Raw genomic sequence first — 25,738 nt, 5'->3', positions numbered from 1 at the left:
AACAATTATAATAGGGCCTGCTGTAGGCATTCTCACACTCCTTCAACATGTGCACACAGAAGCCTTAGTAGGTCATGTCATGGAAGCCCCATAGCTATTATTTATCAACCAATCAGTCAATCAATGCAACAAAACAATTTATTTTTTATTGACATTTATACGACGATACCTTTAAAAATACAGCAATAGAATTATATCTATTCATGTTTAGACACACCCATATATGTGTGTGTGTTTTGCTCACCCACTCACTCGTTCAACCAAACAATTCCCACCAGTTGCGGTAAATGCCTGGATTTATAATTTGTGTGTGTGTGTGTGTGTGTGTGTGTGTTGCGTTTCTTCATTTCTGATTTATGATGACCCTAAGATGACCCTATCATAGGGTTTTCTTGACCAATTTTGTTCCGGAGAGTTTTGCCATTACCTTCCTCTGAGGCTGAGAACGTGTGAATTGCCAAAGGTCACCCAGATTATTTCCATGGCCAACCAAGGATTTGGTCCCTGTTCTCCTGGAGTCCTGAGAGCCAGTATGATGTCTGAGGTTTGAATGCTGGACTAGAACTCTGAGACACCAGGGTTGAAATATCTGCTCAGCCATGAAAACCACTGGGTGATTTTGGGCAAGTCACTCTCTCTCAAACTCAAGGAAGACAACAGCAGCCCCTCTCTGAACAAATTTTACCAAGACAAACCTGTGATAGGGTTGCTTTAGCGTTGCCATAAGTTGGACAAGACAAAACAAAACCAAATCCTGCAGTTCTAGTCCAGGACCCAAATCACTACACCATATCGGTTTTCTAGCTTAGAACACATACTTGTGCAAAATGGGAAAAGAAAATCAAGGGAAAGATCAAATTTGCTTCATTTGCTCCACTAGTGAGTATAAAGTGCCACAGATTTAGTAACACTCAGCCACTGCAGCATGTTCTTGTGTGCATGGTTCTTGCCATAGCAATTAAGGGACTTCTACTTGTTCAATAAGTTCCTAGGTACCTGGCTAGAAAGAGACTGAAATAGCAAACCATTCACACTATACCCTGGTGCACAAGTAGTGTAGCGCAATGGCCTCAAAATCAAGTATAAACAATATACAATAACAATCCTGGTAAAACAATAGCCTAAGACTCACAATTTTATAGCAAGCTATGTATAATGTGACTCTGTAATCATATTACTAGTGCAATCGTCAATGTAAACTACAATTGCAGGTATGAGTAATAATAGTAATAAAGATGCATATTCTCATGAGGAGCATATTCTGTTACAAATTCAAGTGAGACAGATATTGGATTATGCACATTGTATATTAATTGGGTACCAATATTGTTTATGTATTGTCCTTTACAGAGGTTTGTCATAAAACGTATATCTTTTCTACATGTTTTATTGCATCTCTATTATTAGTATGACTCATATATACAATAGCAGTTTATGTTGACCATTACACTAGTAATATGATAACAGAGTAGCATTATACATAGCTTGCTATATAATTGTGAGACTTTGGGCCCGAACAGACAGGCCAAAATAAGTCTGCTTTGGGTCACTTTAGAGGTATGCTGTTTAAATGACACACACATCTTAAGAGGACAGAAGCTGTGCCAAAGCTGCGTTCCAGTCCTTAAGACTAGAACATGCCTTTGGTGCAGCTTCTGGCCTCTTAGGACACATGCATCATTTAAATAGCATACCTCCAAAGTGACCTGAAGCAGCTTTATTTTGGCCTATCTGTTCAGGCCCTTTGTTACACCTGGATTTGTATTGTTTATACATTTATTACTGGGCTTCCTTGTTGTTGCTTACCACAGCTCACAATCAAATAGCTTACATTTCTCTCTGGCCATAATGAGAAAAACAGCACCGACGTGTACATTCATGAAAAATGAATAAAAGGAAGTATTAATTCAGTATACAGTCATGAATTTAAATAAGGATGCTTGAAAAATCCTGCAGAGAGAGCTCTCAAAAGCAAGAGTTGTGAGAGAAGCACAATTCAGAAGTGTTTGGAATTAGGAATCCATGTGCCTGCTTATCCATGGAACATATTTTATCACATTTGTGTAAACCCCATATGTGCCCACCGCTGCACACCCCTTACCCCAGCTCACAATCCCTGTTAAAAACCAGGTATCCTTGTACTCAGTGACGTGAGGTCCACCACTGTCACCCTCACAAGAATCTTTTGTCCCATTAAGGTATCCGGCACAGAACATGTTGTCTGTAATATTGAAGTTAGTGTGTCGAATGCATTCTGGTTTATGCATTTTTGGAACCCTCACTTGCATAAGTGCAACTGAAGTAGCCCCACCTTCCAAAAGACGTCCCCATCCACTCACAGTGGAATATTCAACATAGTTAAGCACGTCTGCAGCAAACCGTTGTGGAGGCAAGCATATGGGCACCACATGGTCTGTGAAGTTAACTGGTGCAGTTAATCTCAATAAGGCAATATCATTGTCGATGCTTTTTGAAGAATACTTTTCATGGATTATCATTTGAGTGACCCTTGTTTCTTGTTCACCTCCATCCACACGGTTTGTCCTGTATTCACCTGAGAAAACACACCATTTGTGTAATAAATAACAACAACAACAACAACAGACTCAGAACAGAGCCAAAAACTTGACGTAGATTAGCTGCCCTTTAACTTGCCTCTTTAGTTCACATTGGGGAAATGGAAAATAGATTAGTTACTGGTAGCATTTACAACCAGTATAAGCTGATATAAGATCTGATTTTCAGTACCAGCTTTTTATGCTGTCATTCTGACCTATTTGGGGAACACTTTTGGTGAAATGGGTTTCTGACTGGGCAGAGGGAGAAAATATTGAATTGTATGAGTAGGCATGGGGCACCTTCAGAACCCCAGGTGTTGTGGACTATAACTCCTGAAATCCCTTACCCTTGGCTGGGCTGTCTGGTCAAAGAACCACCAGTTATCAAATAACAAAGTACAATTACAATTTACGTAATAGTTCTATTTTACACTCATCTGTGTAAGTGTGCGTTTTGTGTTCAGAAAATTTCCAAAGGGCAAAAAAGCTCCGTTTGGCATATCCTTTCATGGACTCCAGCCAGCGTCTCCACACCAAATAAAACTTGCTATATTTTTAAGGTGCTACAGGACTCCAGCTGGTTATTATTTTTTATGCCTATTTATTTAAAATATTTATTAATCCTCCAACCCACCCAACTTCAAACACTTTTTCCAAGGAAGCTTGTTACAACCAGCCATCTACATGGGTTGAGCTGGTAATAGTTTACCATGGCATAGCAAGTGAGTACAGTAAAATTGTACTCACCTAGTCTAATCTTGAGTGTTTGTTGGTGTACATGATCTAAGCAGTGGGCTGCTGTAACTACCCAGGTTGGAGCAAGCAGAACACCTCCACATTTTTCCTTCACACCATCTATTATGAGAACCTAAAAGTACAACAACCATAACTTGAAAATTTATTTACAATTAGCATGATTTACCAGGCAGTTAAGAATGATTTTCTCCCAATGGTACCTAGAGGACAAGAGTGTTCATAGAATACATTCCATTTGTTAGGTGATTTATTTCTTATTTAAAACATCTTTGTACTTAGGCAATCCATTCATGAAACTTACATTTGTGGGATGGCATACAAATGCTATTGACAAATAAACTCAAAGTTGTATTTTACATCAGACATTTTGGCAACCAATAAAACTGGAAGACTGGAGCAACTCTTTTACAAAGAAAGGTTAAAATATTTGTGGCTTACTTAGTTTAGAAGAAAGGATAGAGATGATAAAGGTGTATAATATTATTCATGGCATGAAAAGGTTTTAAATTTGAACCTAAATCTGGTAGAATAGAGGAGACACATTTAATTAGTGGGATTTACCTATATACCGACTCACCATTCAGCAATTGATTGAATGGGCCTACTTTAGTTGGGACTACCCAATAGGATGTACACCTTTGTATGTAACAGAGCTGAATGAAAAGATTATTTCCCAATCTGGCATACCTTGCCAACCCCCCAATGTACCATGAAAAGCATGATAGAATGAGATATATGCTTGTCCAAAATACCTTTCATGTGAAATTATTGGGAGAAGAAATTATACCCAGGTTTGATAAAGACATGGATATTGATAGAGGACTTCCAGAAAAAGACTGCACATCCTATTAAGTTTCTATCCCTTAAATGTTGTATTGAGCTACAAGGATTTATTGATATTGTGTGCCTTTAGAGATGGGAAAGACTAATCAAAGATCTACTGGGTAACCTTGGTCAAGTCACACTCGCAGCCTCAGAGGAAGGCAATTGCAAACAAATTCTGCCAAGCAAACCCCATTATTGGTTGTTCACCATAAGTCAGTAATGATTTTAAGGCAAACAACAATGATATAGAAGTAATATGGAATCTGTTAACAGCAGCCAACACGGTGAAAGCAAAAAGTCTGAGAGGGCATAAGAATGTAGAAATAATGCAGTTCCAGAAAGCAGGCCCTCCCAGAAAGATGGAAGAGCTGGAGGGCAGGTGGCTGGGGGAGTGTCTTGAGACAGATGGGAGCAATGGCCCAATCATGTGTCAATCCCTTTTAAAGTGTCACCTGGTGAAGTCTGCACACACCCCTCTAATGAGGCCTCTAATAATTGGGACCTTTTGCAATGTTTATAAAAGAATTATAATTTTGTGATAAGTATCTTTTTAATGAACTGAATACACAGAAATAGTCAAAGCTTAAATAAGTTTTAGAAGATTGGAAGTAGCAGGATATGTTTATATTAATACTGTCAAGTGCGAATGTTACTTGCCAAATATATGCAAATTATATAGCATTTTCATTAAAGTATTTGATAAAAATGCAGTACTTTTATATAAATGGATGTAAACTGTAAAACAATTTGAAATTTCAGTTTGTTAATCCATCATAGTTATTAAAGTAGTAAGGCAGAAATCTTTATTGGTGGTTTGCAGACATCAGGTATTCAGCCAGTTGAAGCATGTATTTGTTTTAGGGATAGACAATTGAGGAAATCTAGGGGGCTGTATTAGCCCCACAGGAGAATTTGGAGGGCTGAACACCCACTGCACTTCATGTAAAAAAAAAATTGCCCCATTTCTCCAAATGCCCTCTAGGCCGTTTGGGAACATTTTGCCATGTTTTACCCCCCTGCCTCTTCCAGACATTTTAGGCTCAGGAGAGATTTTTTTTAACAACAGGATGACTGTGGAAGTCACTGCTGATTTAAAACCTGCCCCTTTTGACTTTCGTGATTTTTCGAAAGTAAAAAGCAGTAGGTTTTGTCTAGTTTCCATTCAGGTTAATGTCATATTACTTCTCATTAACGCTAACATCATCTGAAAAAACACCCGCTTTTGTGAAAAAACACCCGCGTTTGTGGGCTTTTTTCAGTTTAAATCCAGTTTTTGCATGGGATCTGTCCTGTGTGATAAACTCCATACAGAAATGTAATTGATTCAATGGGTCTGCTCCAGTTGGGACCAGTAATTTGCCTTTTTCCATTACTTTTGTCAAAATATAGAAGAAAAATAAATTAAGAAAAGAGGGAGGGAAGAGACTTACTTGCCATGGACAGTGACCTGGAGGACATGTATAACCACCTATGATTCTTCCCTGTCGTGTTGGCTTTTTTGTGGCCAGAATGGGTATTTTCCCACAAGGATAATCAACTGGGGAAAAAAGGTAGCCTTTTAGGATATTGTTAAATATCTTATACATTAGATTATTTTAAAATTTTATTTTTTAACTGCAGCACATAATTGCTATTTTAAAAGTTCTAAACAAACAAGCAAGCTTTTCGACCATAATATCATAAAGACCAGGTTAACTGCAACTTCCCAGAGGACCTTTTCTTCAACCACTTCCAGATAATGGAATGGCATGCCAGAGGAGATCTCTCATATTACCAGCTTGAACAGCTTCAAAAAGGAGGTCAAGACTAATCTCTTCTGGCAGGCCTTCCCTGAATAGCGAACCCGGACACCAATCAAATCCATCTTCCCACTGAGTACTTGACCCTCATCTGCCCATCTCTATTTAATTGTATTGCTTTTAATATATAATTCTGTTTAATTGATGTTTTACCAGAGGGAGGAAATGAGTGGGATATGGGGCATGTATGTTCTTGTTTTAATTGTAAGCCACCTTGATTGTCTCCGACAGAGAGGCAGGGTCAAAATAAAGCTTTTATTTATTTATTATTTATTATAAGATGAATCTCTTCCAGCAGGCCTTTCCAGATTAGCCTTTTTAGCCTCCCCTTCACCCTCATATTATTGCTCCCATTCCCCCCCCCCCCCGATAAAGATATTCCTCTCCTAAATTTACTCCCAATTTAAGTGAATCCCTCACAGGGATATTTTTTTAAACTCATTCTACTGTTTAATTATTTTCTAATCAGTTTTTGATTAAGGTTTTTATGATGGGGGAGGGTCGGGATAGGGGGCTGTTTATTTTGAATTGTAATTTTATTTTATGATGTTTTTACAATTGCTGTAATCTGCCTTGATTCCCAATGGGAAAAGGCGGAATATAAATAAATCATATTATTATTATTATTATTATTATTATTATTATTATTATCTCCCTGTCAGATGCCATTTTCATATGGTTATATGTCAACAGGACTGGTCAATCTTACTGGAAAAAAGTGACAATTTTGTGTCAGCCCTCCACAAATTCAGATATTCCTTAGTGATATCAAAGTGTGAACTGCTGTGTGGCATTCCTTACTTTTGTGTGTGAAAGATATGCATTTCTGCCCCCATGCAGGCCTTGCATTAATGCTGGCTGACGACAGAGAAAGATGCTATAGCTCAGGGGTAGAACATATGCTTTACAGTGGATAAAGTCTAACTACTGGTATTTGGTAGGAGATAAATCTTTCTAGAAATCTTGGTGAGTTCCTTTTAATGACTATAAACAATACTGAACTAGATGGCCCAGTGGTTTGCCTCCAGATTAGTCTGCTTCCTTCCAATTAACACTCCACATGCCTTCATATTTTATTATATTATTACACTAAAATTAAGATAACAAACCTGAATTCTTTTTTTCTGTCGTCTGGCATCTACCAGGAAAGAGACATTCCCTGCAATCCACTCTTTGGTAGTACATTCTTACCTTCTGGAAGGCAAGTCTCTTGATTGCTTGCCAGCCTGTACCCTTCTGCACAAAAACACTGCCGTAATGTAGTTGGGCTATCTATGCAGTACTGATTACAGCCACCATTGTCATAAATACACTTCAGTTTAGTTTCTGGGCCTAAAGACAAGAGGGAGTAAACAAAACCCTATGTGAATTCACCAATTTTCCTTTTGTAAAAGGTCTTGCAATATTGCTGGTCCTAGTTCAGGTATATAGATGTCAAAGGTGGACAAAAAGATGCAAGAGGACAAAGCTGTAGCCTATGGATGTAGATGAGGTTAATTTGAAGGATGACTGGGAAGTAGGCAACAATTTGCCTAAATCCAATAGTTAGTTCCAGCTAGAATAGATCCATTGAAGAAGAAGGATTTACGTATGTGTTGGCTTACTAAAGTCCTTTTGATCCAGTGGATCTACACTAGTTGAGACTAACAATTGCCTTTAAGCATTGGCCTGCTATGAAACAGCAGCAGTTTGTTTAGGCTGCATCTGCACTACAGAAATAATGCAGCTTTTGAAAGCTCTTTAACTGCCATGGCTCAATGCTGTGGAATCCTGGGATTTGCAGTTTGTTGTGGCACCAGAGCTCTCTGACAGAGAAGGCTAAATAACTCACAAAACTAAAAATCCCAAAATCCATACCACTGAACTATGACATTTAAAGTGGTGTCACACTGCATTATTTTTGCAGTGCAGATGCAGCCTTAGTGATGTGTGTATATTAAACTCACTGTAAGAAATGCACCTGACTCCTGAAACCGGATATGTGGAAGCAGACACTCAGAGCGAAACTACACATTATTCCAAATGCACAGTGTGTAGGTACATCTCCCATGTGACAGAGATGATCAGGAGTGCAGCATCCAGGGAGTTGAGGTTTATCCTTTTCCTTCCAAACAAATATCCCCCCACTGTCCTGATTATTCCTCTGTTTTCTCACTTTTTCAGCTACTTTAAAGATATTCCAGTATCTTTCTCCTCCTTCTACTTCTTCCCTTTGTCCTCAGCTTACTTTAACTACTGCAAATTAAGTCAACAGGGGAAGAGAAGAGAAGGGGAGGAATCTTGCCCTTCACCATATAGTCAGGAGAAAGCAAAGTGCTTCAGCCCCTCCTAACTTATGTCTTCTTCTTCTTTAATAACTTTCACCATCTTGACAACACCCTGATGTTTCTTGGCCACATGTGTCCCAGGTTTCACCTGTAAAATCTTGGAGGGTATGCGGTCATGAACCCATTTCCTGAAGGACCAGTTACAAAGGTTAGTAAGAAAGTTCTTGTTGCTATTACTGAGAACCTTTATTCAAATTAAGCCTTATAACTATGGGGATGGACCATGATTTTCAGAAGAGTTGCACTAGCTCAGTCAGCTTTCTGTAGGTATGGGGTACTGACCCCTGCACTTGTATGCAAATAAATGGGGAAGTAGGAGCACCATCTTCCTGAAACATAATGCCTAGTTTGGCCATCAGTATTATTAGAAGCATAAATGTTTACTTTTGTGGAAGTTATCCTACAAGCTCAGGGCGATATGCTAAGCTTGCATGAAAAAGGTCAAAAGAGATATGAGGCAAACAGCAACATTGTTTTGCTGCTCATTTATCATTTAATAAAGGATATGACAAACTTGAATGTCCACCATGTTTGTATTATAAGATACAGTGCAATCTACTTTGGCTGAATGTGATAATAATAAAATGTGTCACCTTTTGAGTAGAGCGGTAAAGTTTAATTAAAACATGGAAGAGTTTGGATGTGTTATTTCTGAGTGCTAAAACTGGGGGATTCTGGGGATTGTAGTGCCAAAAAGTAAAAATTCTGAGCTCTGGGATATGGCAATGGGCCATTCTCTAAACATATGGTTAGATGACAGGAGATACTGCCAAAGTATCAGTGCTATAAACTTGGACCAATATTCTCATTGATATTAAAGAAACCACCTTGTAAGAAATGAATATGCCACTCTTAAGTAGGACAAGAAGTAGCAGTGCCATGCCAAATGCCTTGTTCAATATTTCAGCCAACCATTATTGGCTTGAATAAACTTTGGTCCTCTGCCCTTCCAGGCTTCCAGCCACATACACAATGTAGCCATTGAGCATGCTCAGTTCCCCTTGCATCAGGTCTCAAGATGTTCAAAAGATAGTTGTTTTATTATTCAAAAACTCTGATATATCAACCTGTGTATCCTCTTAAGGCCTTCTTCAGGGGTTATATAAAATTATAAAAGGACAACAGATAAAGTCATGATATCACATTACATCAAACCTTAAGTCTGTTACAAGTACACTTCCAAGCTGAGTTTGCTGTTATAGGGAGGGAAAGTGATCACATTAACCAATATTCATTAGAATAGATTTAAAATTAAAATCTTTGGTCACTAGAGGCTGATTCAGGATTTTGATCTTCCTCACAATTTAAAAATCTTTTAAAATTTTCTGATTGTTCCTTTCCCTTTTAGCCCAGATATATGTACGTTTTCTTTAATATTATTAATATTTTGAATCTGCTTTTAAATTTTAAAAAAACTAACTTTTGCTCATGTTTTCACTTTTCCTGGTCCAGACATTTGATTCTAAATTGTTATATCCAAACCACAGGCAATATGCCAATGTAATAATGACTTTATGCAATGTGATATCATGTATTTCTGTGTTGTCTTTTTATGATTTTATGTAGCTCCTGAAGAGGACCTTAAGAGTATCCACATGCTGACATACATCACACTTTTTGATTAATAAAACATCCATAATTTGAGCATCTTGAAATGTGTCTCTGCATGTCTTCTGTGGATTTTATTGAATGCTCCCCAGTTCCTCCTCCTTTCAATTTTCCTTCTGCTATTTTGCAATTGCTTCCCCTTTATTTTTAAAAGCTTATTTCTGGAAATCTTGTAATATCCCCAAGCACACTTCATACCTTCATTTCTCAGGGGCTCTGTTTTGATAACAGTCCCATTGGCACTCACCAGTTGAGTTTGCTGTTATAAAGATGGCTAACAGAAGTCACACATACCAAGTTCATGGCAGTGTCTGACACACTGTATATTGTATGGTGGGGTTTATCTTATATATGTACAGTAATACCATACATTCTTGACTATAAGTCGACATCATGTCTAAGTCGAGGGCATGTTTTGGGACCAAAATTATTGTTTTTGATATAATGCATGTAATAAGTCGAGGGTAAAACTTAGCGGGAATATATCAAAGGATGTAAAGGATGAAGGAAAGGAAAGTGATGCCAAAGCATGCTGCTATTTTCCGACCCAGACATTAAAAAAACCACAGAAGCAACATCACAGTGGAATGAGTGGAGGGGTTTGGTACTTCTTTTAGGTTCTCCCAGGATGGACTAAGCTCTCACTTCCACTTCTCTACTTAGAGAAGGGGACGGTTCCTTTTTTTGAGAAGAGTTAAGGTACATTGACCCATGGATAAGTTGACCCAGGTTTTTTTGGTCAATTTTTTTGATTCAATTCTTTAGACTTATACATATACTTATACTTCCAGGGCCAGCCATATTACACCTGTGCTGAAAGACCTGCATTGGCTGCCTATCCGCTTCCGGGCATAGTATAAGGTGTTGGTGATTACCTATAAAGCCCTACATGGCTTGGGCCCAGGATACCTGAAGGACCGCCTCTCCCCATACAATCCGCCCCGCACCCTCAGAACTTCTGGGCAGCAACTACTTAGGGTCCCAGGGGCCAGACTTACCTCCACAAAGAGGAGGACGTATTCCATCGCTGCCCCGGCCCTTTGGAACACGCTGCCCACAGAGCTCCGCTCGGCCACCTCCCTGGCTCAATTTAGAAGGGATCTAAAAACCTTCTTATTCCAAGCTGCATTCCCCGAGTGAAGCTCCAGTTGGCCAGCCTCCCTCTTTTGTTAGCATGATGGATGGCTGATGGGTTTTTTACGTTGTTTTAATATGTGTATACTGTCTGTTTATTCTGTATATGCCCTGTATTTTATTGTATTGATTTTATATGCTGTTCACCGCCCTGATCACTGGAAGGGCGGTATATAAATAAAAATTTTATTATTTATTATTATTATGAGTATATACAGTACTTGGTTTCATGACACAGAGAGATGCATACAAAATGCCTTTTCAGAGTCCTCCAAATATAGTAAACAAAGATGGCTGTAATGTTTCAAAATCTGGCTGAACTTCTGGTATTTCATTACTTAACTTTAATATACATAGATAATATTTAAAAATTATTTATATAATAATATATTTTACCAATTTCACAGTTTCTGCCCTCATAATCCATAGGACAAATGCAAAGGTAGTGCTGGAATTGGTCAATACATGTCCCACCATTCTGACAAGGGTTGGAATCACATTGATTAGGATCTGTAAAGACACATACCCAACATCAGTAAGACTTAGGAAGAGCTATAATGCAACTTTACCAAGTAGTGTTGATATTAATCCTCTTACCTGTGTAATGTGTCCAGAATTGCATCTGAGCAAAAGGGGGCAGGGTTGCAGGAAAAAGAAGGAACAAAACAAGTTAATGGCCAACATTTTCATGAGTAAAATACTAGCTATATACCAGTTGTCCACAATGTCTCTGAGATCTTTTTGATTACAACTCTTTATGAACCCCGGCACTTGATTGTACAAGTGAGACATTTAACAAACCTTCCTGTACTTAGATGACAGAAACAGCTCCACAGGCTACCAGACCATTTGAATATGCGGATTATGATCTATAGCTTGGCCCCAGACTATCTGAAAGGGTGTATTTCTGGATACAAACCTGCCTGAATGTTAAAGGTCTTCAGGGGAGTGCTTTGTTTCAGTCCCACTATCATCACAGCTGTGGTTGGAAAGGACATAGGAAACAGCATTCATTGTGGCTTTTGGAAATCCCTCCCATGAGAAATCTGGCTGGCTCCCTCTTTGCTCTTTTTCCACAAGCAGGCAAAGACCTTTTATTTAGCAAGATTTTGGTTTTTAATTTATGTGGAAGCAAGACCTTTTTATCGGTCACACTGTGATTTTATCTTTTTTTATTATACTGATCTGTATTTTAAGCTCTTTTAACCTTGTGTTTTAAATATATTTATTTATTTATTTTTTAAAAAATTACATAACAAGATATTAGCTGTACTTTAAAAAAAATTATTGCAAGATGATGGGAGAAATGCAGGATATGAATTAAATAAGACATCAGAATGCTATCAAAATATGAAGGTTTGCATCTTGCATGATCACCACTTCTGTTAATACAGTGGATTAATATGCTGTAAATCATGCAGCTAGACTTCACAATGCTGAGAGATTCCCAGCTACTTTTCAAGAAACATCACATTGATAGTTCTTTAATTGGAATGCATTATTGGCGGAGCAAACATAGGAGATTATCGCATTCCCTTTTCCCTGATCTGGCCATGGGCTGAGACCAGGCAAGGAACATGTGCTATTGCATAGCCCCATGCCCTGATCGTTATTATCCCATCCCAGATCCCTATTGATGGGAAAGAAGCATTTTTTGGCAGGGACAGGAAAAGGATGAGATGGTAATGATCTGGGCACAGAGTTGTGTGATAAGACACAGTCCCAGCCTGGTCTCAGCCCATGCCCAGGATGGGGAAAAGTACAATAATCTTCATAGTTTGGAAGTGCAATAATCTTCATAGCTTGGAAAAGGCAATTAATTTCCATTACTAGTTACAGTGTTTGAGAAATAACCCATTCTCATTGCTCACTGCTATGTTGAAAAAGTAATTTGTTGCATTTCTTTTTGCCTTGCTTGTTACCTTTCTATTGATTTTGATTACTTTTTGGGAGGGGGAAAAATAGGATTGACTGTACTGATTATGGCAATCCTCATAGCATAAAATCTCTGTCAGAACAAAGGAAAATCCCCTGTCCCGTAATTATAGGTTGATCACATTTTCTTTATTTCAAATATACCTCGTCTGGGAAAGCCTGTCTCTGTCCCACAGTCCTCACAGGTACATCTGGTGGGAACACAGGAAAGGGTTTTTTCAGTGGCTGCCCCAAGGCTCTGGAACACCCTTCCTTCAGAAGTTAGATTGGTGTCTTCCTTGCAATCCTTTGGTACAGAGATGAATACCTTTTTGTTTCAGCAGGTTAAGGGAAACAGATTAGTTAGGGGAAAGGGGCTTTCCTATGCTGTGTTGTTTACCATATATACTCGACTATAAGTCAAGAAATTTATGCCCCAAAATGGACTCCAAAATCATAGGTAGACTTTTATACGGGGCAATAAGTTAATACTGTTTATAAAGTTCCTAAAAGAAGTGTTAACCTTCCTCTGTAGCCAGGGATTTTTAAACAGGTCCCTGTTTGAGTCCCCGTGCGCTCATCTCCTCTCTTTCTCTCTCTCTCTTTCTCTGTTATCTCTCAGCCTTCCCTTGCAGCCAGAACTAACTGAAGCAAGGGACACACAGAAAGAGTATGCCCAGGCTTATACCCCATTTTGCAAGCCATGAGCCTTGGAAATCTTGGGGGTGACAGGATGAGAGAGAGGTTTCTACCCCGTTTTGCAAGCCACGAACCTGGAAATCCTGGGGGTGAAGGGCAGAGAGGAGGGGTTGTTCCCCATTTTGCAAGCCAAGTGCCCTGGAGATGCTTTTGGTAAAGGGAAAAGAGAGAGAGAGAGAGAGAGAGAGAATGTGCTGAGGTTTGTTTACGCATTTTCCATGCCAAGACTGTGACCCTTGGGAGAGATCCAGAGAGGGAGATGTAGGGAAGGAAGTGGTGCATTATTTTCCCCTTTAGATCTTTTGTGACTAGCCCCAGTGTTACAAAACCCATGATTTTGGTCCCCAGAACTGCCCTCGACTTATACATGAGGTCGACTTATACACGAGTATATACAGTATATTTTTGTTGTTCTTTTAAAAAAATGATTATGCTTTTAACTGCTTTTAATCTTACTGAAAGTTTGATTCTGTTTTTAACATTTGTGTGATGTTCTTTTTAAGCTGCATTTGTTTTAATGTTTGTAAGCTGCCTTGAATCCTGGACTAGTCCAAAAGGCAGGATGATGTGACAGTGGTAGTGATGATGATGATGATTTAATCTCACCACCTCTACTGTAGATCCAGAACTAAGAATGTTACTTTTTTAAAAGGAACTACTTACATTATTCATAAAATCACAGTCATCCCCCTGCCAAGCAGGATTCCACTGCTAAAGCAAAACTAAGAAATGGCTATCTAATCTTTTTTTAAAGACCTCCAATGAAAGTGAGTCTGTCACCTTCTGTGGTAGATTGTTCCACTGTCAAATAGCTCTTACAACCAGGAAATCCTTCCTAACTTTAGTCTGAATTTCTTTTCTGGTAATTTGCATCCATTGTATTGGTTCTTACTTTCTAGAGTGGCAAAGAAAGTTTTCACTATTATCTTCATGACAGTGCTTCAAATATTTGATGATAGCTACCATGTTACCTTTCAGTCTTTTTTCTCCAGCTAAACATACACAGGTCCCTTCCTCAAAGGGCTTGGTTTCCAGATCTTTGACCTTCTTGGCTGCAGTCCTCTGGACATGTTCCAGCTTGTCAAATATCCTTCTTGAACTGTGGTGCCCAGCACTGGGCACACTATTGTGTACTACAGCATAGCAGATCACATAGTTGTGCTATGTGCTGCACACAGATGCTTTGTGCAGATGCACAGATGTACTCTTTCACTCAGATCATCTTCCTTCCTTATCTCTCTCTCTCCTTCAAATAATTACTCTATGGAGTTTATCGCATTGTAAAAAACTCACAACTTACCACCTCTGAATTGAAGTCTCTTCTGGGATACAGCAGGGTTCTGTCACACACATATCTTGCCACTGATGCCTCCCAGCTGCATCCCGCCAAAAACCTGGCTAGAATCTGCCCATAGCTGGCCCTCAGCTGGCCGATTTGCAAAGCTGAGGGCTTTGTGACTTTGCAAATGCATAGAATCATAGAATCGTAGAGTTGGAAGAGACCACAAGGGCCATCCAGTTCAACCCCCTGCCATGCAGGAAAATTGGCCATCTAAGTGCAGATTCTAGCTGGGTTTTAGGCCAGATGAAGGCAGGAGGTGGCATCGGTGGCCAAGAACCCAGCTGCATCCCAGAACAAGATAAATTGCTAAATCTTATGCCTGAGCCAGCCTTAGCCATGCAGAGAAACGCCTCCACTAAGCTCTCTCTCACAGTTGACACCAGCCCAGGGAGTGTGTGCCCTATGCCACCGTTTGGAGTTGCCAGTCTCATAAGAAAGCCCCCTCCCTCAACCTTATGTCCTCACACTCATGTTCTCTTTCTCTTTTTCCTTCTGCTTATTGCTAGTTGCACAATAACCTAATAAGGGCTGGTGCCAAACTGCAGAATTAATGCAGTTTGTCACCACTGTGTCATGGCTCTATCCTGTAGAATCTTGGGATTTGTAGTATGTTGTAGCCCAGAGAAGGCTAAATTGCTCACAAACTACAAATCCCATAATTCCATAGCACTGAACCATGGCAGTTAGAGTAGTGTCAAACTGTATTAATTCTGGAGTGTAGTGGCAGCCAAGGAGGATACTCAGACCACATCAGAACATACCTAATAACAACGAACTGGCAGAAACCAAGTGCATCTGAGGAAGTAGGTCTACGAAAGCTCATGCTGCCAACCCTCTTTCTGTTAGTCTCAAAGGTGCTACAAGATCTCTCTACATACTGATTCCACAGATTAACATGGCTATATCTTTGAATTCTGACAGAAACCCTGTTACATTGGAAAAAAAAGTAGTGAATTACAACCCTGGATATTACAGGCAAAAAAGTAACACCATTCCAAAAAGTAGTTAGTTTCCAAATTAAGTCATTATATGTAATTACACTTTCAAGTTCTGGCTAAAACCATGTACATCTCTTTCAGTTTTCCCTCCACTGAATCTGATTACTGGATTATAAATCACCTTTCCAATTTCCCGCCGAACCTTTTACAACTTGGCCTACTTCTCACAAACACAAATAAATTTGTTCCTGAACTGTATCAGCTCAGCTTACATATATATGCAGGCTTCTCTGATTCGTGCCGAAAACTAACCAACCAATCAAAACATGTGCAAAGAAAAACAGCATACACTCAGCTGTTTAAAAACACAACTTTCTCTCCTGATGTCACATTACTTACTGTCCTTTTGTCATCCTTGAAAATTTCTCTTGCTTCCTCCATTGAACACTTCTCTTCTAGGCATTCTCTTTCCAGTGATCCTGATTTAAATTCTTCAAAGAAGGAATTGGCTCTCTTGTCCCTTCGTAGTACATTGCTTGCTTCCTTATGCTTTAAGAAAACTTTAAAACACAAATCATTTACCAGCTGCATTCATAATACAGTTATCAGGAACATCTTCAAAGACAAGGAAAATAAAAGGTACTGCTGCGCTGAATTCCTTACACTATGTCCATGTTGGTGAATACCAAAAAAGCTCCTCCTAATTTGCAGTGTTGCAAATAGTAATCTCCATAGTCTCACTGCTGCTCACCTTGTTTAAGAGCTGACCATTATCCCTACCCCACAATTCTCTGGGTTGCTGCTTCTAAATATCACTTTTATTTTAAAAATCTAATTGTTCCTCACTGTTTCACCTGATCAGACGTGGCAATCTATGTACTTTTTTGATGGTATCATAAAATTACATCTGGGAACATTATGCATCACCAAAACCTACCAAATTTACCAAGAAGAAAAATTAGTTTGAGAAAAGATAAAGATGAAATTTGTCCCACAGTAATTTCAGTATGAGACCCAGTGTGTGGTACAGTGAATGGTGTGAGTGTTGACTCTGGAGTCCAGGGTTCAAATCCCTGGTTGGCTATGGACACCCACTGGTTGACCACCAGAAAGTTACATGCTCTCAGTCTCAAAGGAAGGCAATGGCAAACTCCTCCTGAAGGAATTTTGTCAAGAAATCCCCAGGATAGATTCACCTTAGGGTCCTCATAAGTCACAAATGACTTGAGGGCACACAACAGTAATAATTTCAATGAGAACATCAAAATTAAAATTGAAATATCTCAATGAAAAGGCATCTTCTTTCCAAAGTTCCAGGCTTTGTTGTTTAATTTCTGAATATTTTCTTCAAGTCTGTATTTCCAATACAGGCATATCACAGTTAACAAAATCTTTGACAAAGAACCTCCTTTTTGCAAAATCTTTTCAAGCCTGATAAGCCCCCTCTGCCTAGCTGAAAGGTTTTTAGTAGCATTATCACTGGAAGGATGGAGAAGGAGAAGGAGGACAGGAGAAATACAGATTTTCAGTGTCAGGCTGCACCAGCAGAGTTCTATAGTAAACAATACAACATAGCTTAAGCTGTAGTTGTACAATATGGACCTGCCTAAAATAGGGAAAGTACATAATAGCTACCTCCGTAATTCCTAAATGAGGATACATGAAATGCAAAAGGGTAGAAAAAATAATCCTACTTTGCTAGCTCCCCCCAGTATGTTAAAAACAAACAAACACAGATCCATAGGTTTGGCTACCAAAAGAAAAATCACAAGTAAGGTAGAGGCTGGTGAAAGAAATTATTTTCCCTGGAGGCATTTTGGAAGATGTTTTCGGGTGATCTCTATGCAAAGTTTACTTGAACTGGCTGATTCATTTCACATGTGCATATTTGTTAGTTTTGAATAAGAACTTTTCTGGAACTTATTAAACTTCTCTTCTTTTTTTGTGGCGTATGAATCTATCTCCTTTCTTTCAATGTTCTTTCTGCCTTTGGTAATAAAGTTTCTGTTAAAGAAGTAACACCCAGGAACACATCTACTTCAGTAACTTGAGGTATGACTGTGTTTGTTGTCATCCAAACTGCAACTGTCTAATTTCATCTTTGTTTTATGATCCACAGGCTTAAAGCAGGGCATGAATACCTCTCACAAGGTCTGTTTATTTTCCCCGCTCTGTATATATGTGCTTCACAAAGAATACATACTTCAGTACTTTAAAACAGTTCAAACAATTATTTGATCTTATAAAGACATGTTAATTTTCTTCTGTGATAGTATGTAAATTCAGTAACTAAATATTACTTTGGGTTTAGCAAAAATACACTGTACAGTTTTTATTTTTCATTTTTTCTTGCTGATGACACTTATCTTTTATGATCTAAATTAAAGGAATAAGTTTTAAAGCATTTACAAATATTTATGAGTGATTGTTGAATAAATTAGTAATTAGATTAAATTATGAGCCAGCATGGTGTGGTCTGAGCATTGGACTATAACTTTGGAGATCAGGGTTTGAATCCCCACTTGACAAAAACCCACTGGCTGACCTTGGGCAAGTCACACTCTCTCAACCTCAAAGAGAGGAAAAGACAAACTCTCTTTTAACAAATCTTGCCAACAAACCCCTCTATAGGCTTACCATAAGGTTGCCATAAGTTGGAATCAACAACAAAATTAGAGACTGTGATTGCAAAAATTTATCAGTCTGTAGTTAGATTGATTAGGACAAAATACAACTTCTCTACTCAACTCATAATTTCCAGGGGAGGGGCACAATGATGTATATGTGTATCTGCAGTACATAACATACCACTGTGTAGATGAAACCTAAGCATGCTATCCTTTTCAATCAGATTAGTCAAGATAATAAGAAAAAAGGTAAAACTGAGTCTAGAGGCGCAACATAGTAAACACGCAGTATGATTGTATAAGCTTCGCTTTTACAAATTCTTTCCTGTTGACACAATTAAAGACTAATATGCTTAAAACTGTGTAACAACAGTAAACGGAGAATGGTGTTTCAGAAATTGTTTGAATTTGATATTATTTTGCTGCTGTTCTGATCTTATAGTTTAGAACCCAAGAGGCCCTCTATCTATGACACACATAGAAAAAGCAAATCAGAAACGAAATCCCTTTGACTTAGCCTTAACAGCAGACTTTAAAAAACAATTAATGTAAGTAAACAAACACCTCTTTCATTAAAATGGCTGGTTTTAGGAATTAGGTTATTTGACTGATTTTAAATTTCAGATTTCAAAAGATGGGAAGCATTTTTTTTAGGAATGGTTTACATTTTTCAAAAGAAAGACAACCACAACTACAACAAAATAACAGTTTAAGATTATATATTTTGCCAATTTCCTGAATCATACCTGCAGCCAGTGAAAATGGATACAGCAGCAAAAGGCATACAAGCAGAATGTTGATGTGACAGGAAACCATGATGAAACTAAAATGCCGTGTCCAAATAGCGTACTGATATTTCAGCAAGAACTCTGTGACCAAAGTTCTCTGTCCCAGTTGCTTTAGTCGGAGGAGGGGTACAGAGATGCAAAGCAGTGAAAGAACCAAAGCTATAGGGCAAACAGACCTAACAGTAGAATGTGGAGATGTTAGCTTTTTGGATTACAACACCCATAATCCCTAGCCAGCCTGACCACTGGTAAAGGAGACAGTATTTGACTTAAGAGAGAGAGAACAGGGTTCAAATCACTGTAAGATACTGAGTGGAAGATCAGATACAGTAAAAACAGTCAAAAGCAGAATGATAAAAACCATAACACCTGACAGTAACCAATAAACATCTAAAGTTGTGAAGAAATACACTTTTCACTCCACCTTCACTGCAGTTAGGGGCACAGGACTTCCGTGAATGTGGAAAAAAACACAAATAACAAAAACACTACATTTGTACCTGAGAGTCTCTAGGTCCTCCAGTGCAACTCTGTGATCAACATCTGTCAGACACTGAGCATAGAATTGCACTGGTCAGTACAAATGTGTAGTGGTGTGTTCTCTGTAGGAATCTCTAGTTGCTTCAGTGCGACTTTTGGTTAAAGTTGAGCATAGAATTGTGCTGGAGGACCTAGATATTCCTAGAGAAAACATATTAATAAAATCCGCAAAAATGAAATCCGCAAATGTGGAGATACGAGTGTAGATTAACTGGACTAATCCTTCTCTTGATAGTGAAAAGACAATAAGGCAGAGAGCCTAATGAGACCTCCTGATGGAAGGAGATGAGAACGTGAGGTGCAGCTACTGAGATGCAATCTTTCTGTCAAACACATTCCCCTTATTGGCAGAAGACTGTAAGACCATACAGTTTATCGCACTGGCCCTGAAATGGGCCCAGTGCGTTTTAAAACGTGCACGTGCGTGGGTGCACATGGAATGGGATAGGGCCAAGAACCCCATTTTATCAGACGCTGGAACGCTGCCTTTGCCGCCGGGTGTTCCAATTGCGTCCCCGTTCCATTCCAGAGGGTGCCATTTCTGAGAACTGTTCTAAAGGAAACTTTAGCCAGGCTTGGTTTTAGCTCCTCCCCTTATGGTGGCATTCATGTAGCATCACCATAAGGGGAGGAATTTCAACAAAGCCCTCATGAGCTTGGCTAAAGTCTCCTTCAGCTTGGCAGATGGTGAAGCATGATGGGAATGGTAGTTTGTCAGAACCTAGATGACTGTAGGGTCCCCACCCTTGCAAAACAAGGGCAGCCCATTTAGGTTGCACAATTTGGCTACATTTTTCCCAATCTGTTTTAAACGTTCGAGGCATAACTGCCCATCTGGACCTAAATCAGGGCCCCCTTCACACTACACAATTATAGCACTATTATTCCACTTTAACCACCACGGTTCTGTCTTATAATATCTTGGGACTGGCAGTGTAGGGCAGGACATTTAGAATCCTCTGCAATAGGGCTCCAATGACTTACTGACTTACAGCACTGTTTAGACTACAGGGTCAACTAAAGACACAGAAAAGAGAGGCATTTGCAAAGCCTGGTCCTATCCTTTGTCACTTTGCTCCCATGAAAAAGGGAGGGTCCCATCAGATCTGTCCTGGAGCCTGGAAATCAGAAACATAACCATGTTAGTCTGGAACATCAGCATACAAAGGGATCTTGTAGCACCTTTGAGACTGAATGAATGGGGTTCTAGTGTAAGCTTTTGGTGACAGAAATGTTCTTTGAAACTGAGTTTCTTTGAAATTACAGCTGCTGCTGGATCTGCAGTGTCAGAAACCTTCTTCCTACAAGATACTATGCTTTGGGAAAATATTAGTCACTGTTGGGTGATTTTCATCTGGACTTGGGGAAGTTAAGCCTCCCTTTTCCAGTGTGTGTGAGTAACCAAGATACAAAGAGAAAATACAGGGGAAATGTGTTTGCAGCAGAGAGAGAAAATGAACACGACAAGAGTGACACAGCACCCATGATGGAATGTGAGGGAAAGGAGGTGGCTGTGTATATACCCACAGGAACAGCTCCAGAAAGAGAAGTCCAAAGAGAATTCAGCCTTTAGGGTGGTGGTGGTGGTGTTCCCTAAAGTAATATCTGACCTATGGTGATCTAAGGCATCTTGGCAAGATTGATTAAAAGGGAGTTATATACGCAAATATTCCAAAATCCAAAAAAATTCAAAATCCAAGACACTTCCGGTCCCAAGCATTTTGGATAAGGGAAACTCCATAGCACTTTTACCACTTTAATTACTATGGCTCCATCCTATGGAATCCTGGGGTCTGTAGTTCCATGAGGTGCTTAGAATTATTTGCCAAAGAACTTGAATAGCTCACCAAACTATAACTCCCAGGATTCTGAAAGATGCAGCCATGGCAGTCAAAGTGGTATGAAAGTACTATAACTTTGGATAACTAGCCAAAGGGTTAACATTATGTCAGTAACACAAATACTAACCACCTTGATTCTTAATCAGACTTTCCTGTTAGTTTCAATCATCCTCATGTAAAGATAAACACCTCCTTTATCTTAACCTACATTATTTTTCTGATGCCTAAAATGAAAGAGGGAACACTAAATACATCCACAAAGTTCACACTGTTTTTCACTAAAAATGTGCAATATAATTTGTAGATAATTAGGTGGTCTAGCAGACTTCCTTGGTAGAGGCCTCTCTGAATGGTATTCTTCATCTTCACAATTGAAGTGACAAATTACAAAAATCTACCACAACACTTGTAAGATTTATACACTGATGTTATTGGTTGACTGATGTTATGGAATTCCTGATTGCACCTTAGAATTATTCAGTCCTCTGCAACAGCAATATTCAGACATAAATCAAAGAACAGTTTCACCATTTCTTGGAATTTCCTAGGTGAGTTGTACATACTGACCCTTCTTTATCTCAAATTCCTTTTCTGGGCATGAAGTATCAGAAAACAGGATGTTGCATCAGACGGCACTTGGAACAGACTATGTTGCCAAAGTTTATTATAAAAATAAAAATATCTATTAAGGTGAACTCAACTCTAGAAATGCATACTTCAATAAATTTACCAATGTTTAAGATTGATGTTCTTGCTACTAAATGGACTAATACAGCTAACAAAAGAACTTGTCTAATTCAATTTTAGAGATGTTATTGTGAGACACATTGCATGGGTGGACAGAGCCCAACGCAAAAGGATGGAATCCCAAATGTTGGTATGTTTTTGCTTAAACCACTTACTACCAATATCTAAGCTTAGAAGTATTTCAGTCACTTGGAATGGGAAGTCACCAATGACAGTATCATAGGCATGGACATCCTAGGAACACTAGAAGGTCCTATTGGGGCCAGATTCTGTTCCATGATAATCTATGGCTGATTAAAATAACTGAGAAAAGTTACTGAAGTTGTAATGCGTCCACTGTTTATGCTTCACTTGAGATCCCATGAAAATAACAGGTACATCTAATTTCCATTACATACAGTTTATATTGTAGTAACATTACATAACAGAGGGCCTGAATGCAATTGGGACCAAAGTGCTGCTGTGTGCTTGTCATCCACTTCCCTGTGGCATTTTCTCCAAATAAATTGCTCCCTGTTATTTGGTAATAGGTGGGAGAAATATTGTTGTTGTGTGCATTCAAGTACCTGTAACTTCCAAGTTAAGGTGACCCTAAGGTGACGCTATCACAGGGTTTTCTTGGCAAGATTTATTAAAAGGGGACTTGCCTTTGCCTTTCTCTGAAGCTGAGAGAGTGTGACTTATACAAGGTCACCTAGCAGGTTCCTATGGCAGAGCAGGGATTTGAAGCCTGGTCTTCAGAGTAGTAGTTCAATGCTCAAACCCTACACCATGTTGGCTCATGGGGAAAATATGCAGGCACTTTATCATGTGTAAGTTTTCTCCCATATAGCAGCTTTGTGATATTTTAATTTAGAAGGCAACACAGGAGAGGAGGGTATTACCTTTCTGTAGCTCTATGGTTTCAAATCCAAGCCTAACCTCTCCCCCACCATAGGAATGTAGCTACAGGGAGGCTAAATGAGCGCTTTAGCACTTCCAAGAATTGTGCCCTCTCCTGAAATTTTCCTTCACTCAGAAAAATTCTGGCATTACGGTAACTTGAAAGTTCAGCTGAGCATTTAGCAACAGTTTAGTCTTTGAAAGAAAAGGAATAGGCAAGATTATGAAGGGAATGCAAAAGCAATAAAGAGAAGAGTTGTACTTGTCAATGATTTTCAGTGTCTCACTCTCTGCAATACTAGAAATTTGGAGAAGGCAAACTTCCCATTTGGGGTGTGATTATCACATTTTCCCCATTTATATCTCTGCTTCACCATGAATAACAAACATAGGCACCCTATGACTAGGAGGTCTCACTTGACACCTAGTGTGGCCCTGATGCAAGTGTTATTGGCAGAAATGGGGCCTTTGATGGTAACCTTGTGTAACCTGGGGAAATGCTTGAAGTAAGAACACATAGATTTGCAACCTTGAATTTCCTCTTAAACATTCAGACTGACAAGCCTAAAGTGTAGAACAAATGATCTCAAAACAGGTTACATTCTTTTGATGTCCAAAGCATACATGCTACGTAAGAGCTGCAATACAGAGGAAATGGTTTATGTAAGCTGAGTGCCCTTGTAAGAGACAGCTGAGTGAGACTAACCTCAGGCTCTTTGCTAGAGATATTAGTTGTGCTCTATTTATTTGGTTGTGGGTCTGTATGAAATTCATTTGAGTAGCATTTACTAACCAGTTTGAGAGGATGTGCGTGTGTGCGCTTTGACATTCCTATGTTATTTACAGCCATTTCTTTCAGAAATTGTTACCTATATTGATCTGGGTGAACAGTAAAGCCAAAATCCATCTGCCTTATGCCTGCAACAGCCTATTCCATCACTACCAATAAGGATTGCCTCAGTACTCTTTTGAAAATTCTTTCTCAAAACGCACACACGTATGCAAAATCCTATCCTTTCCCTCCACAGTTTCGCTGTTTCCAGATTTCTGTGAGATGTCTGCAAGATTCTCTAAAAGCTATGAGACACAGCAGATCTTGAAAAGCCTGTCTTTTTGAACTAGAGTTCTTACGAGTCCCCCAGTCAGTGGCCATGCTTTCTCTTGGCTCCTGCAATCTGAAGTTCAAAAATGAACTTTTTCAAGCAAGTCAAGTTCATATATGCATCGCTCTCACCTGATTTTGTCCGCAGAATCTGAAGAACACTCATGTATGCAATAGTCATAAGAGATCATTTCCTGTATTGCTATGTATTTTATATGTATTATCCTATTATTTCTTAGATTGTACACCACAGGCAGGTTTACTCTCAGCTATTTATTGTTTGTATGTACAGCACTGTGCAAATCTACAGCACTATATAAATAATAATAATAATCAAGCTAAAAAGAGCACATTTGTGTTACCTCACACACAGAATCTTCAATGGAGGCAGTTAATTCATGTATTCAGGTGAGAGTCAGGCCATGTGGATAAATGCAAGGAAGGTAGGTATAAGCAAATGGTCAGTAACCCCTTGATGCCTAAAAATGGCTTGGTGAGGGGGAATATAGCAAAATGCCCTCCCATAAATGTATAAACTGCCAAGCTAATGAAGAAGAGTCAAAGTACCTTTATCTACTCTGTGAAATCTACAGAGAGCCAGCATGGTGTAGTGGTTAGGATGTGTGACTAAGAGTCTGGAAGTTTTAATCCCCACTCAGCCAGGTAACCTATTGGTTGACCTTGGGTAAGTCATAATCTTTCAGCCTTAGGGAAAGGCAATGGCAACCTGGCCATAAGCAAGGTCTTGTCAAGAAAACTTTAGGATTGCTGAAAGATTGTGTTGACTTGAAAGTACAGGACAACAAAAATATAGAGTCCTGCCCCAACTATCACTGGCTGCCTTAAGTCCCCTGGCAGAAGAGAAGTGGGATGTAAGTTGAAAAACAAACAAACAAACAAACAAACAAACAAACAAACTTGAATCAACCAAGATGATTAATGAACAGATTTCATTTTGCAACAATATTATAGTTATTAAGCATGTTGTGTTCTCACTTTCAAACTTAGTGCTGCCCCCAAACTGAAAATGTAAGTCAGGATTTTAGTGATTATCTAAGCATGTAGCACACAAAATATTTTCTGGCTTCAGGATGCTGCTATGAAGGCTTAGACTGGTAAGTGCATATTCTTTCCCAGAGGAGCCTCCTTAGTCTCTTCCTGCAAGCAGGTAAAACTGTATTTGAGAAGGTTCTTGAGAAGTGATTTTTTAAAAGAGGAGACAGGCTTTGCATAATGTGCTGGACTCTGATTTGTTGTTGTGTTGTTTTTTAATGATTTATATTTTTAACTGATTTTAATTTTATGACGGTT

General features: G+C 39.0%; 1 protein-coding gene across 1 annotated transcript; it reads right to left on the bottom strand.

The window, feature by feature from the left end:
* Positions 1-1,700: 1,700 nt before the first annotated feature.
* Positions 1,701-24,593, bottom strand: LOC149319214 (coagulation factor VII-like). Its single transcript, XM_089508402.1, has 8 exons — positions 24,560-24,593; positions 16,300-16,460; positions 11,605-11,629; positions 11,404-11,517; positions 7,130-7,270; positions 5,570-5,676; positions 3,306-3,426; positions 1,701-2,554 (listed from the first exon to the last, which is right to left on the bottom strand). The coding sequence occupies exons 1-8, from the start codon at positions 24,591-24,593 to the stop codon at positions 2,013-2,015; spliced, it is 1,245 nt and encodes a 414-aa protein (XP_089364528.1). The 3' UTR covers positions 1,701-2,012.
* Between the last annotated feature and the right edge of the window lie 1,145 nt (positions 24,594-25,738).

Source organism: Sceloporus occidentalis, unplaced genomic scaffold (genome assembly GCF_023333645.1).
Source record: "Sceloporus occidentalis isolate IW3139 unplaced genomic scaffold, rSceOcc1.0.p SCAF_2, whole genome shotgun sequence".
Taxonomy (NCBI): Eukaryota; Metazoa; Chordata; class Lepidosauria; order Squamata; family Phrynosomatidae; genus Sceloporus; species Sceloporus occidentalis.
Note: the sequence above shows the minus strand (reverse complement) of the source record. Positions and strands in the feature narration are given on the sequence as shown.

What these genes read in the sequence shown, in the direction of transcription:
- LOC149319214 (XM_089508402.1), bottom strand. Translation starts at nt 24,593, where the DNA reads ATGAGTGTTCTTCAGATTCTGCGGACAAAATCAG. An exon ending in GATTCTGCGGACAAAATCAG is followed by an intron (nt 16,461 to 24,559) that starts GTGAGAGCGATG and finishes TGTGTTTTAAAG; the next exon opens with TTTTCTTAAAGCATAAGGAA. An exon ending in TCAAGGATGACAAAAGGACA is followed by an intron (nt 11,630 to 16,299) that starts GTAAGTAATGTG and finishes CCTTTTGCTCAG; the next exon opens with ATGCAATTCTGGACACATTA.